Here is a 14,916-nt window from a genome sequence, read left to right as displayed (position 1 = left end):
TCAGAACGTTACAGTATTATAGGTTAAGTAGGAATGCATCTGTAAGGAAATGCCTCCTTGGCATGGTTACCCCCTGACTTTTTGCCTTTGCTGATGCTATGTTTTGAATTGAAAGTGTGCTGAGGCCTGCTAACCAGGCCCCAGCACCAGTGTTCTTTCCCTAACCTGTACTTTTGATTCCACAATTGGCACACCCTGGCATCCAGGTAAGTCCCTTGTAACTGGTACCCCTGGTACCAAGGGCCCTGATGCCAGGGAAGGTCTCTAAGGGCTGCAGCATATCTTATGCCACCCTGGGGACCCCTCACTCAGCACAGACACACTGCTTGCCAGCTTGTGTGTGCTGGTGAGAACAAAACGAGTAAGTCAACATGGCACTCCCCTCAGGGTGCCATGCCAACCTCACACTGCCTATGCAGTATAGATAAGTCACCACTCTAGTAGGCCAAACAGCCCTAAGGCAGGGTGCACTATACCATAGGTGAGGGCACCAGTACATGAGTACTGTGCCCCTACAGTGTCTAAGCCAAACCTTAGACATTGTAAGTGCAGGGTAGCCATAAGAGTATATGGTCTGGGAGTCTGTCAAACACGGACTCCACAGAACCATAATGGCTACACTGAAAACTGGGAAGTTTGCTATCAAATTTCAGAGCACAATAAATGCACACTGATGCCAGTGTACATTTTATTGTAAAATACACCCCAGAGGGCACCTTAGAGGTGCCCCCTGAAACCTTAACCGACTATCTGTGTAGGCTGACTAGTTCCAGCAGCCTGCCACAACCGAGACATGTTGCTGGCCCCATGGGCAGGGTGCACTATACCATAGGTGAGGGCACCAGTACATGAGTACTGTGCCCCTACAGTGTCTAAGCCAAACCTTAGACATTGTAAGTGCAGGGTAGCCATAAGAGTATATGGTCTGGGAGTCTGTCAAACACGGACTCCACAGAACCATAATGGCTACACTGAAAACTGGGAAGTTTGGTATCAAACTTCTCAGCACAATAAATGCACACTGATGCCAGTGTACATTTTATTGTAAAATACACCCCAGAGGGCACCTTAGAGGTGCCCCCTGAAACCTTAACCGACTATCTGTGTAGGCTGACTAGTTCCAGCAGCCTGCCACAACCGAGACATGTTGCTGGCCCCATGGGGAGAGTGCCTTTGTCACTCTGAGGCCAGTAACAAAGCCTGCACTAGGTGGAGATGCTAACACCTCCCCCAGGCAGGAGCTGTCACACCTGGCGGTGAGCCTCAAAGGCTCACCCCTTTGTGCCAACACCGCAGGACACTCCAGCTAGTGGAGTTGCCCGCCCCCTCCGGCCACGGCCCCCACTTTTGGCGGCAAGGCCGGAGAAAATAATGAGAATAACAAGGAGGAGTCACTGGCCAGTCAGGACAGCCCCTAAGGTGTCCTGAGCTGAAGTGACTCTAACTTTTAGAAATTGGAGGATTCCCCAATAGGATTAGGGATGTGACCCCCTCCCCTTGGGAGGAGGCACAAAGAGGGTGTACCCACCCTCAGGGCTAGTAGCCATTGGCTACTAACCCCCCAGACCTAAACACGCCCTTAAATTTAGTATTTAAGGGCTCCCCTGAACCTAAGAATTTAGATTCCTGAAACTACAAGAAGAAGACTGCCGAGCTGAAAAACCCCTGCAGAGGAAGAACAGAAGACACCAACTGCTTTGGCACCAGTCCTACCGGCCTGTCTCCTGCCTTCCAAAGAAACCTGCTCCAGCGACGCTTTCCAAGGGACCAGCGACCTCTGAATCCTCTGAGGACTACCCTGCTTCAAGAAAGACAAGAAACTTCCGAGGACAGCGGCACTGCTCCAAAAGAACTGCAACTTTGTTTCAAGGAGCAGATTTAAAGACCCCTGCAACTCCCCGCAAGAAGCGTGAGACTTGCAACACTGCACCCGGCGACCCCGACTCGACTGGTGGAGAACCAACACCTCAGGGAGGACCCTCCGGCGACTCCGAGACCGTGAGTAACCAAAGTTGTCCCACCTGAGCCCCCACAGCGACGCCGGCAGAGGGAATCCCGAGGCTCCCCCTGACCGCGACTGCCTGAGCTCCATTTCCCGACGGCTGGAAAAGACCCTGCACCCGCAGCCCCCAGCACCTAAAGGAACGGGACTCCTGTGCAGGAGTGACCCCCAGGAGGCCCTCTCCCTTGCCCAGGTGGTGGCTACCCCGAGGAGCCCCCCCTTGCCAGCCTGCACCACTGAAGAGATCCCTTGGTCTCTCATTGAAAACCATTGAAAACCCGACGCGTGTTTGCACACTGCACCCAGCCGCCCCCGCGCTGCTGAGGGTGTACTTTTTGTGCTGACTTGTGTCCCCCCCGGTGCCCTACAAAACCCCCCTGGTCTGCCCTCCGAAGACACGGGTACCTACCTGCTGGCAGACCGGAACCGGGGCACCCCCTTCTCTCCATTGAAGCCTATGTGTTTTGGGCACCTCTTTGACCTCTGCACCTGACCGGCCCTGAGCTGCTCTTGTGGTAACTTTGGGGTTGCTCTGAACCCCCAACGGTGGGCTACCTTGGACCCAAATCCGAGACTTGTAAGTGATTTACTTACCTGACAAAACTAACAAAAACTTACCTCCCCCAGGAACTGTGAAAATTGCACTGTGTCCACTTTTAAAACAGCTTATTGTGTTTTATGTGAAAAGTATACATGCTAATGTAATGATTCAAAGTTCCTGAAGTACTTACCTGCAATACCTTTCAAATGAGATATTACATGTAGAATTTGAACCTGTGGTTCTTAAAATAAACTAAGAAAATATATTTTTCTATAACAAAACCTATTGGCTGGATTTGTCTCTGAGTGTGTGTTCCTCATTTATTGCCTGTGTGTATGTACAACAAATGCTTAACACTACTCCTTTGATAAGCCTACTGCTCGACCACACTACCACAAAATAGAGCATTAGTATTATCTCTTTTTGCCACTATCTTACCTCTAAGGGGAACCCTTGGACTCTGTGCATTCTATTCCTTACTTTGAAATAGCACATACAGAGCCAACTTCCTACAGCATCTCTGCAGCACAACCCATGTGGTGCCTGTATGTGATCTTTGTGTTGCTTATTCACCAGTTGGGATTCAGCTATCTTGTGGCTCCTGTGATCGGTTTCTTGAACCATCCTCCATGTAGTACTGTGCTTGGGCAATCTCTTCCAGCGTTCAGGGCATCTTCTCTACTTAAACAGCGATCAGCTCCTACTCTTACAGGTCATAGCACAAAGGTCTGAATGAGACTTCTTTTTCCAGCCAGTGTAGAAAAATGCCAGCCCAGTGGATATTCTGTCTTTTGCATATCATTAGCTTTTGGCCAGTGTACAGTCTCAAAATTCAGATGACCAACAAGTTACTGCCTCATGGATGGCGTTTTTCCTACTTTAGTGACTATAGCAAGAAGCCTGAGTCAACAAAAGTGCAGTGTTTCAAATTACAATCTCACTCCTAGGAAGAAGTGCAACAGCTTTCTTTGTGTCCTGTTTTCACAGGCTATATAGCAGAGTATGAATTGTTGTACCAATCTCGACTGGTAAAGGTATGGCTGTTGGAGCCAGACTGATGATGACAGAAAAACTTAGGGATCAAAGAGCAACACTAATCGAGGGGGGCAGTGAGATCCACTGAAGGTAGAGGAACCTACACTGTCCAAAGGATGGAAGTGGGGAGATCTATGTTTACCACATACATAAGAATGGGCCAGGGGCACAGGGTAATGGGATTCTGAAATGACCTTTGGCAGGCAGAGCCTGTAGGCAGTTGGACTTGAATGGCACTGCCATCCCTATCAGCCCAGGACTAGGAAGTAATTAGCCTTACTCAGTTTACTGATTTCCTTTGAGAGCAACCCCCCCTCCCTCCCTCTCTCCCCCCCCACCCCCATTAGTAGGGCTGTGGTCTGCAGACGAACAGCACAGTAATAATGCAGAACCCCTGCGGCTTAGTTCGAAGGTCACTGTGAAAAGTTATAGTAAACCAGGAAAACAGTATACAATGCACAGTAGCACAACTTTCCAAGACATGCTAGAACGTATGCGCTTTAACCATTAAGGTCATTTTAATTTGACTCATCACCTTTAATCTGTGGAATACGGAGTAAGAGATCCATATTTATGTACAAGAGACTAGTTTAATTGACTACTTTTCAAAAACATTTTAGAAAAGTAAAGCATCTTGCTCCAGGACTATAAAGCAGTGTATTCATTGAATGTGTGGTAGTAGAACTGTGGCTAGATTTGTTTAGTACTCTTGTGTTTTTTTTTTTTAACTTTTCATTTGTGATTTTCTGCAATACGTAACAATAGCAACATTCGACATTCAGTGCTAAAAATTCTACTGTGACCAACAGTACATAAGCATAATATGACATCACAATTGACTGTACTTGTGATACATAGGTTATCTCCCACCAGGACCCTCCCCTTACAATTCACCACAAATAGTGAGGTGTGTAACACCTTCCAGAACCAACTTAAGCTGAGCGACACATTATGAACAGAACAAGCTGGAAGGGGGGCGGGGGGGGGGGCGGGGGGGGTGATGATTCAGTTTAGCACCCAAAGTGGACATGTCAGCCTTTGTCATCCAGTTCTCCCATTTCCTTGACAATTAAGTACATTTGATACGGTCCGCAATAATTTGGCGGACAGTTCTGTGGCGGAGCTAACTCATTATAAGCGTCTAATTGAGTATTGCAATACACCATATCTGCATGACGTTCTGTGAGAGTGGGTAACAGTCCATGGTCCTATCTTATTGATACCCTGCGCTTCGCCAATAGAAGTCCCATTGCCACTACTTTCTGGACCTCCTTTTTAACATCTTTATCATACCCAAAGAGTGCCAGGGGAGGTGCGGCCACTAGCCGGTCTCCCGTAATAATAACACATAGTTCCGCAAATACTATAAACCAGAACTCCTACTCTTGGTTGGTTTTAGTGGCGATACTGTTAGTTTATGAGAACAGGGTTTGTTTAGTGAATAAAGCACATCTGACTAACAAAAGAAATTAAAAGTGCTTTGAGAATGCTATACTTCTCGGACACACTGTTTTGCCTTAAACGGAATGGAATTTCAGTAACTGAAGTTTAAAACTCTTAATTTCAGAGTTTTTAAAGTATGTAGTTTTTTGCCTTTAATGTCATCAAATATATGTTCTATTCTAATGATTTTTTGTTTGTGTCATAATTGCATCTTAAGTTGTTTGTGTCCTTAAATATCTCACTTTTTCTGTTTAGGAAGCAAGCATTGGAATCTGGTACCAGGTCAGCAAGCTTCGCATACTGGAGGACATAGTAACTGGCCTAGCAATCCAATTCTGCCGAATCAGCCAGCTCCGTATCAGACAGGAGACCCAAATTGGAACCAAGGCATAATGCAAAATCAACCTGCATTGGAACTTGGAAACTGGGGCCGGGGACCAATGATGCAAGTTGGGCAAGGCCTGAAGCCCACCACTGGCCATGCTCAGCCAGCCTCTTTTGGTAGACCAGACATGTTTGGACCAATAGGCATTGGCTCAGAGTTAAACCAGTTTGTTCCAAAAGCATCTTCAGGGCCAGGTGCATTTCCCTCTGTAAACAGTGGTTTTCGAAATGAACACGATCTAACAAATCGTGCCCCTGTGCCAGGCAGCATGGCTGGAGGGCCTTCACAACTTTTCGCACAAACAAATCCTTCTGCTCCTGCTATGAATAAATTTCTTGATGTTCCAAGAAGTGACCCTGTGGCAAACAGGCTTATGAGATGTTTACCAGACCAAGGAACAATGCATCAACCAGTCGCTCCTGGAGGGTTTCGTTCAGATGCACCTGCTAATTTTAACACTGGACAGAAAATACTGCCTGCAAATATTAATACTGATGGAAGAATTGGCAATGTTGGTTACTCTCCGTTCATGCCTCCAAATAGCTTTTTGAATGCTGATCGTGGTCCTCTTGGTCCTGTGTTGCCTATGGCATCAGAAAAGCCAGAGAAGAAAGCAAGTCCTCTCACTGCGGAAATTCTTAATAGGATTCGTGGAAAAGATGCAAAGTCTGCAACAGTTATTCTCACCTCTCTTGTGGTTTCGAATCCATCACTTCAGAGTAAGTCATCACTTTCTGCTTCGAAACTGTGCAGCTAAGTAAAAGCTCTAAGTACTTGATTTGGGAGCGTGACAGCCTTGAAGTGCTCACTGTTGTGTGCTGGTCGAAGTTCTGGTGGCATAGTCATCAGTGGCTGTTTCAGCCACAGGGCGGTTGCCTTTAATGCACCTACGAGAGATCTAATGCAGATTTATCCTGCTGGGTACAGCACACCTTGGCAGGGGAATTAAACAATGGCCTCACTGCACAGGGAGAAAATTCTGTTCTTCCCTTTTTTTTGTTTTTTTCAGAAACAAACTCCCTCTCTGGTGGTTTGTTTCCAAAAAGAAAAAAATGCCAAGCAGCCCACCATGATATGGTGGCTCAGATGTCACTTATTTCTGACAGAAGTGTTTCTGACGAGTCAGTAGGACCACTGTCATCACAAATAGGTGGCAGAAAGAGGGATCAGATGCGCCCTTGCTCTGCCGTAGCTGCAATGTTGAGAGTGTAAGAATAGAAGCAGTTGTGCACGGGGTACTTAACATTTTGATATAAGAAAAGGTAGCTGTTAATGGCAGTGGCATCTATATACTCCACTCGTTAATACCCTGTATTGGGCTGTTCTGCACCTGTGGGCACCAACCCAGGGTCCTCAGTATAGTTTTGGTACCATCTCGTGGCTCTCTGATCTTTTACCCACAGTTACATGGAAGGCATTTTTTAATCTACATGACAAAGAAATGGTAGTTCCCAATTTCAGTTACTCTGCTGCCAAGTCTTACGTTGGTTGAGTCGTTTGAATCGGTTTATTACATCTGCCCAGCTTGAGGTCTTGCATCCTCTTGTAACTAATGTAATAGATTAATGTATCAAGGTTCTGTATCTGAGGCTCCTTGTTTTCTCTTTTCACTGATCAATACAGACAGAAAAAAAATATATTTTCCTGCCTATCTATTTTTAAAGGTGGATGAAATGGAAATTAGGTTGTTTTCAGTGATGTGATTCTAAATGCGGTCAATCATGACTGCATGCCAGTAGATGTGCAGATAGACAGGAAAGGAAGTTAGAAAGAATAAAAAAATGCAACTAGGCTTAAACAGCAGTTGCTGTGCATAAGATTAATAATAAAATATGTATGTTTTCATATAGCTGTATTTTATCATCTGTGGTAGTTCACTGAAATCTATTACTCATTCAAGGATGAGTCTACATTTATCTGTTAAATGAAGAAGTATACTAGTTTTAACTTCATTTCTTCACAAACCCAAAATAAATATGGATAAATACAGATGATAATTAGTGAAAAATAAATATCGGAAAAAACTTAGATGTAAATAAAATGGGACCCCTATATGTAACCTATATGCAAAATGTATTGCTTCACACCGCTATTTGGTGCTGTGTTCAAATTAACCTAGATAAGTGTGCAGCTGAAACGTAGGTCATTGCTGAAATGCTTACATTTGAGGGGTAACTTGGGTGTATCCTAATACTAACCTCACTGAACTCTTGCCAGTGCCTTTTAATTACTGTTTCCTAAATTGAGATTTAGAAATTATATAAGGGATCAAGTAATCCCTGGTGTACATTAATAAAATGGTCTGCAATGATTAGGATAATGAACAGTTCCACAAACAGAATGGTAAAAACGAGAGTCATGAATACAAAGACCCCCACCACCTTGCAATAACATGACATATGAAATAGATGTGAAATGGGCCCTAATGCCCTAACATCATGAACCTAATCTCTAACCTAAATTAGCTAGGTGTGTTAAACCTAATCTGCCAGTAACATGTTCATGAGAGAGAAGAGCCTCCCCAACCCTCTTTACCTTGGAATGAGGTCTCTAGATCAGACTCCGTTGGGACACGAAGGCTTGGTCTGCATCAAGGCAACGTGAAGCATAGATAGCGTTGATGGCATCTGGTAGGAATCCCTCTGATAACCCGGTCAGCGTGAGATGTATTTATACCCGGGTATGTTCCCAAACAATAAATAAGAAGGCATGCTTAAGGCAGCAATTATATTAACAATGCCCTGAAAAGGCACATTATGTTACGGTCAAACATAAGTGGGAATGTATATGATGTGAATACTTACTATCAGCGTCAAAGACAAATGCGATACGTAACTCCTTCACAAGGTGGCACTGATTACTTGAAATAAAAACATATTCCTAACTATAAACATAGCAGACATCTTGGAAGAAATAAATGAATGTGCTAAAACGGAGCAGGCGAAGTAGATTAAAAGTCACTAGGTGACGGGGGTACAGGCCTGCAAGCCAGAAGGCTAAGGTATACCCCTGATTACCATTAAAACTAAATAGAATCTAGTACAGGGGGACTACCTATTAGTAATCTAGTTCAGTGTTACGGTAATAAAGTACCTCTATTTATGCAAAATTGTGGTTCCTTTCAGGTGTGATTAGTTGATGTGCGACTGCTGTGGTATTGCAAGTGCTTTACACTCATCCTAGATAATTCTTGGCTGCTCATCTCAGCTACCACTAGAGAGCCCTGTATTCCTAGACACTCTAATAGGGGTTGCCTGAACCTGGTATAAGGTGCAAACACCATAGGTGTCCACCATACAACAGGCCAGCTTCCTTCAAGCTGGTCAAGGAGCAGGAGGGCAGAATCCTGCGGGGGGGGCTGCAGCACCATGGCTGCTCGCAGACCCTGGAAGACTGGTAGGAGCAATTCTCGAGGGTCTTCTAATAAGCCCCCAAAGAGTGCATGGAGTCATGCCACCAATACTGGCATGAGTATTTGGGTATGATTCTGACATGTTTGATACGAAACATGCTGAGGTTCAGAGTTACCATTATGTAGCTGGACCATAGGTAGTGACCTATGGCCCGTACGTAGCTAAAATGACTTCCTCACGCTTATAGAGTCCAATGAATTGGAACTGGAGTTTGTAGGAGCACCTCTGTTCATGCAGGGGTGCCCACACACACAGGTTCCTGCACCCTGCCGTTGGGGCTGGAAAGGGCATACCATATGAGTGGCTTACAGTGCTCTTGTGTAGTGACCAGCAGAGAAAGGGTTGCATTCACCTTTTCACACAGGCTGCAAATGACAACAGGCCTTCAGACATATTTTGCATGGGATCCCATGGGTGGCATAATACATGCTGCAGTCCATGGGGGACCCCTGGTTTACCAATGCCCTGGGTACCTAAGTACTAGGGACTTACTGGGGTACACCAGTGTGCCAATTGTGGGATGTAAAGGGTACCAAGGCAACCACATTTATAGGATAGAGGACAATCACTGGGGTCCTGGTTAGCAGGATCCCAGTGAAAACGGTCCAAGCACATGGACAACAGGCAAAAAGTGGGGGTAATATGCCAAAAAGAGTGACTTTCCTACACAGTCCATTCATGTAAACATATACAAAGCAATCATGCATGTTTTGCAATAGTGCTTCCTCAAACCCACGTTCATGATTTGGTTGAGAACTAGTTTACATCAGTCTGTTATTTACTGACAAATAGAGATGAAGAAAATGCGTTGTAGCTCATAGTTATAGAAAACCTCAGTGTCCGCTTAGATTACTAGCTGCATGTAGGAAGGTAGCCCTTAATGTGGTATGTAAATACTGTGTAAATGGTCCGGGGGCTCCCCAATGAGTGTACAGGGCTTGCTATGCAGTCTGTAGGAAGTTGGCTCTGTATGTGCTATTTCAAAGTAAGGAATAGCATGCACAGAGTCCAAGGGTTCCCCTTAGAGGTAAAATAGTGGTAAAAATAGATAATACTAATGCTCTATTTTGTGGTAGTGTGGTCGAGCAATAGGCTTATCCAAGGAGTAGTGTTAAGCATTTGTTGTACATACACATAGACAATAAATGAGGCACACACACTCAGAGACAAATCCAGCCAATAGTTTTTTTATATAGAAAAATATCTTTTCTTAGTTTATTTTAAGAACCACAGGTTCAAATTCTACATGTAATATCTCATTCGAAAGGTATTACAGGTAAGTACTTTAGGAACTTCAAATCATCAAAATTGCATGTATACTTTTCAAGTTATTCACAAATAGCTGTTTTAAAAGTGGACACAGTGCAATTTTCACAGTTCCTAGGGGAGGTAAGTATTTGTTAGGTTAACCAGGTAAGTAAGACACTTACAGGGCTTAGTTCTTGGTCCAAGGTAGCCCACCGTTGGGGGTTCAGAGCAACCCCAAAGTCACCACACCAGCAGCTCAGGGCCGGTCAGGTGCAGAGTTCAAAGTGGTGCCCAAAACACATAGGCTAGAATGGAGAGAAGGGGGTGCCCCGGTTCCGGTCTGCTTGCAGGTAAGTACCCGCGTCTTCGGAGGGCAGACCAGGGGGGTTTTGTAGGGCACCGGGGGGGACACAAGCCCACACAGAAATTTCACCCTCAGCAGCGCGGGGGCGGCCGGGTGCAGTGTAGAAACAAGCGTCGGGTTTGTAATGGAAGTCAATGGGAGATCTAGGGATCTCTTCAGCGCTGCAGGCAGGCAAGGGGGGGGTTCCTCGGGGAAACCTCCACTTGATCAAGGGAGAGGGACTCCTGGGGGTCACTCCTCCAGTGAAAGTCCGGTCCTTCAGGTCCTGGGGGCTGCGGGTGCAGGGTCTCTCCCAGGTGTCGGGACTTAGGATTCAAAGAGTCGCGGTCAGGGGAAGCCTCGGGATTCCCTCTGCAGGCGGCGCTGTGGGGGCTCAGGGGGGACAGGTTTTGGTACTCACAGTATCAGAGTAGTCCTGGGGTCCCGCCTGAGGTGTCGGATCTCCACCAGCCGAGTCGGGGTCGCCGGGTGCAGTGTTGCAAGTCTCACGCTTCTTGCGGGGAGCTTGCAGGGTTCTTTAAAGCTGCTGGAAACAGAGTCGCAGCTTTTCTTGGAGCAGGTCCGCTGTCCTCGGGAGTTTCTTGTCTTTTCGAAGCAGGGGCAGTCCTCAGAGGATGTCGAGGTCGCTGGTCCCTTTGGAATGCGTCGCTGGAGCAGGATCTTTGGAAGGCAGGAGACAGGCCGGTGAGTTTCTGGAGCCAAGGCAGTTGTCGTCTTCTGGTCTTCCGCTGCAGGGGTTTTCAGCTGGGCAGTCCTTCTTCTTGTAGTTGCAGGAATCTAATTTTCTAGGGTTCAGGGTAGCCCTTAAATACTAAATTTAAGGGCGTGTTTAGGTCTGGGGGGTTAGTAGCCAATGGCTACTAGCCCTGAGGGTGGGTACACCCTCTTTGTGCCTCCTCCCAAGGGGAGGGGGTCACAATCCTAACCCTATTGGGGGAATCCTCCATCTGCAAGATGGAGGATTTCTAAAAGTCAGAGTCACCTCAGCTCAGGACACCTTAGGGGCTGTCCTGACTGGCCAGTGACTCCTCCTTGTTGCTTTCTTTGTTCCCTCCAGCCTTGCCGCCAAAAGTGGGGCCGTGGCCGGAGGGGGCGGGCAACTCCACTAAGCTGGAGTGCCCTGCTGGGCTGTGACAAAGGGGTGAGCCTTTGAGGCTCACCGCCAGGTGTTACAGCTCCTGCCTGGGGGAGGTGTTAGCATCTCCACCCAGTGCAGGCTTTGTTACTGGCCTCAGAGTGACAAAGGCACTCTCCCCATGGGGCCAGCAACATGTCTCTAGTGTGGCAGGCTGCTGGAACCAGTCAGCCTACACAGATAGTTGGTTAAGTTTCAGGGGGCACCTCTAAGGTGCCCTCTGTGGTGTATTTTACAATAAAATGTACACTGGCATCAGTGTGCATTTATTGTGCTGAGAAGTTTGATACCAAACTTCCCAGTTTTCAGTGTAGCCATTATGGTGCTGTGGAGTTCGTGTAAAACAGACTCCCAGACCATATACTCTTATGGCTACCCTGCACTTACAATGTCTAAGGTTTTGTTTAGACACTGTAGGGGCACAGTGCTCATGCACTGGTACCCTCACCTATGGTATAGTGCACCCTGCCTTAGGGCTGTAAGGCCTGCTAGAGGGGTGTCTTACCTATACTGCATAGGCAGTGAGAGGCTGGCATGGCACCCTGAGGGGAGTGCCATGTCGACTTACTCATTTTGTTCTCACTAGCACACACAGGCTTGTAAGCAGTGTGTCTGTGCTGAGTGAGGGGTCTCTAGGGTGGCATAAGACATGCTGCAGCCCTTAGAGACCTTCCTTGGCATCAGGGCCCTGGGTACTAGAAGTACCAGTTACAAGGGACTTATCTGAATGCCAGGGTGTGCCAATTGTGGATACAATGGTACATTTTAGGTGAAGGAACACTGGTGCTGGGGCCTGGTTAGCAGGGTCCCAGCACTCTTCTCAGTCAAGTCAGCATCAGTATCAGGCAAAAAGTGGGGGGTAACTGCAACAGGGAGCCATTTCTTTACACAAGCCCCCCCCAGCCCACAGGCCAGGAGACTCAGCCCAAGCTGGGAGAGTCTTCCTAGTCTGTCAGGCGAGGAAGAGTAGGAGAAATAGGCTTGTTAGTTGCAGGGCCTACTCTGCCTTACATCCTTCTGTTCAGGTCATTCCCTTTGGGGAACTGACCTACTTCCACAGTGATAGGACCTAGTCTGAATTGCCTCTTGTCTGCCTCTTCAATGTCTCCACCCATTCTTTCTATTTTGGTCTTAGAGGTATCCACCTCTGCTAACCTTATCTTGGCCAGGGTTACCCCTAGCTTACCCAGAGAGGTTACCCAGAGCTGGAGTAACCCCACCATGACCAATAGGGTCAGGGGGCCTAACTTGCTATTTGGCATGGGGTCAGACCACCATGCTAAGGATAGTGCAGCCATAAAGGCTAACACCCAGCAGAGGCCACTGACAGCTGTCAGTGCCCAGAACCACACCTTTAGCTCTTCACCTAAAAGGGAAGGGGCTAAGTTACAGGCCTCTTTGGGTTCAGGTTGCCTGTCTGCTGTATTAGAGTGGGGGGTTACCACATCTTGTAGTAAACACCCTTCTTCCACTCTTTCTTCTGTTAGCTGAGGAGCCACCCACTCAGGTTTAACAGTTGCCTGACTAGCCAGGACTTCTTGTGGGTCAGGTTGGACTTTATCAGGGCCATTTTTGGAGTTCTCCCCTACTGGAGCAGAATCTCCTTGGCTTGCTGTAACCTTGGCTAAAGGTTGTCCACCCTTCCTACTCTGTTTTCTTTTCTTCTTCTTCTGGGGCCTGCTTGCATTTACTGCAGAGGCAGGACTTCCAGAATCCTTGGGAGAGGACTGGCACTGGACCAGTTCCTCTCTTGGGCTCTGACTAACCTCTGGGTAGTCATTTCCAAGGAGACAATCAAGGGGGAGGTCTGTACTGACTACTACCCTTCTCCAGCTAAGAGTGCCACCCACTTCTATGGGCACTAAAGCCACAGGCCTCTTAGTGACCCTGTCTAGGCTAACTCTTACTCTGGCAGTCTCACCTGGGATGTACTGGTTTGAGAGCACCAGCCTGTCATGCACAATAGTGTGACTGGCACAAGTGTCTCTCAGGGCAGTGGTTGGGATTCCATTCACCAGTAGGTGGTGGAAGTGTCTACTTCCCTCTGGAATCTCCAACTCACCTGTTGGGCCCTGTTTCCAGTTGAAGGCTATGAAGACCTCCTCATCTGAGGAGTCATCTCCCATGGCTACACTGGTTACCCCTGGAATTTTGTTCTGGGGTTTGTTTTTGGGACAAGAAGTGTCCTTGGTGTGGTGCCCAGACTGTTTACAGTTGTGGCACCATGCCTTAGTGGCATCCCAGTTCTTACCCTGGTACCCACCTTTGTTTTGGGTTGTGTCTTGGGGCCCACCCACCTGTTCTGGTTTTTGGGGGCCTACAGAGGACTCTTTTTCTTTGTTTCTAGTGTCGCCCACTTTATCCTGGGGAGTTTTTGTAACCCCTTTCTTTTGGTCACCCCCAGTGGAAGTTTTGGTTACCCTAGTCTTGACCCAGTGGTCTGCCTTCTTTCCCAATTCTTGGGGAGAAATTGGACCTAGGTCTACCAGATACTGATGCAACTTTTCATTGAAGCAGTTACTTAAAATGTGTTCTTTCATAAACAAATTATAAAGCCCAACATAGTCACACACTTCATTTCCAGTTAACCAACCATCTAGTGTTTTTACTGAGTAGTCTACAAAATCAACCCAGGTCTGGCTCGAGGATTTTTGAGCCCCCCTGAATCTAATTCTATACTCCTCAGTGGAGAATCCAAAGCCCTCAATCAGGGTACCCTTCATGAGGTCATAAGATTCTGCATCTTTTCCAGAGAGTGTGAGGAGTCTATCCCTACACTTTCCAGTGAACATTTCCCAAAGGAGAGCACCCCAGTGAGATCTGTTCACTTTTCTGGTTACACAAGCCCTCTCAAAAGCTGTGAACCATTTGGTGATGTCATCACCAGCTTCATATTTTGTTACAATCCCTTTGGGGATTTTTAGGATGTCAGGAGAATCTCTGACCCTATTTAAGTTGCTGCCACCATCAATGGGACCTAGGCCCATCTCTTTTCTTTCCCTTTCTATGGCTAGGAGCTGCTTTTCCAAAGCCAATCTTTTGACCATCCTGGCTAACAGGGGGTCATCTTCACTGAGAGCATCCTCAGTGATTTCAGAAATGCTGGACCCTCCTGTGAGGGAAGCAACATTTCTGACTATCATTTTTGGAGACAGGGCTTGAGAGGCCCTGGTCTCCCTATTTAGGACTGGAAGGGGGGAATTGCCCTCCAAGTCACTAATTTCTTCCTCTGTGAAGTCATCCTCAGAGGGGTTGGCTTTTTCAAACTCTGCCAACAGCTCCTGGAGCTGAATTTTGGTAGGTCTGGAGCCAATGGTTATTTTTTTGATATTACAGAGAGACCTTAGCTC

The 14,916-nt window shown here is 47.0% G+C and overlaps 1 protein-coding gene across 5 annotated transcripts in view; it reads left to right on the top strand.

The window, feature by feature from the left end:
* The window catches only part of LOC138281115 (uncharacterized), a 415,049-nt gene that overhangs the window by 372,476 nt on the left and 27,657 nt on the right, over positions 1 to 14,916 (top strand). For all 5 annotated transcript variants that reach the window (XM_069219553.1, XM_069219552.1, XM_069219551.1 and 2 more), the window contains exon 14: positions 5,277 to 6,125. In XM_069219553.1, the coding sequence (XP_069075654.1) occupies positions 5,277 to 6,125 (849 nt within the window). The remainder of the gene's footprint in view (positions 1 to 5,276; positions 6,126 to 14,916) is intronic.

Source organism: Pleurodeles waltl, chromosome 2_2 (genome assembly GCF_031143425.1).
Source record: "Pleurodeles waltl isolate 20211129_DDA chromosome 2_2, aPleWal1.hap1.20221129, whole genome shotgun sequence".
NCBI lineage: Eukaryota > Metazoa > Chordata > Amphibia > Caudata > Salamandridae > Pleurodeles > Pleurodeles waltl.
The sequence above is the reverse complement of the archived record's forward strand: the minus strand, read 5'-3'. Positions and strand labels throughout refer to the sequence as shown.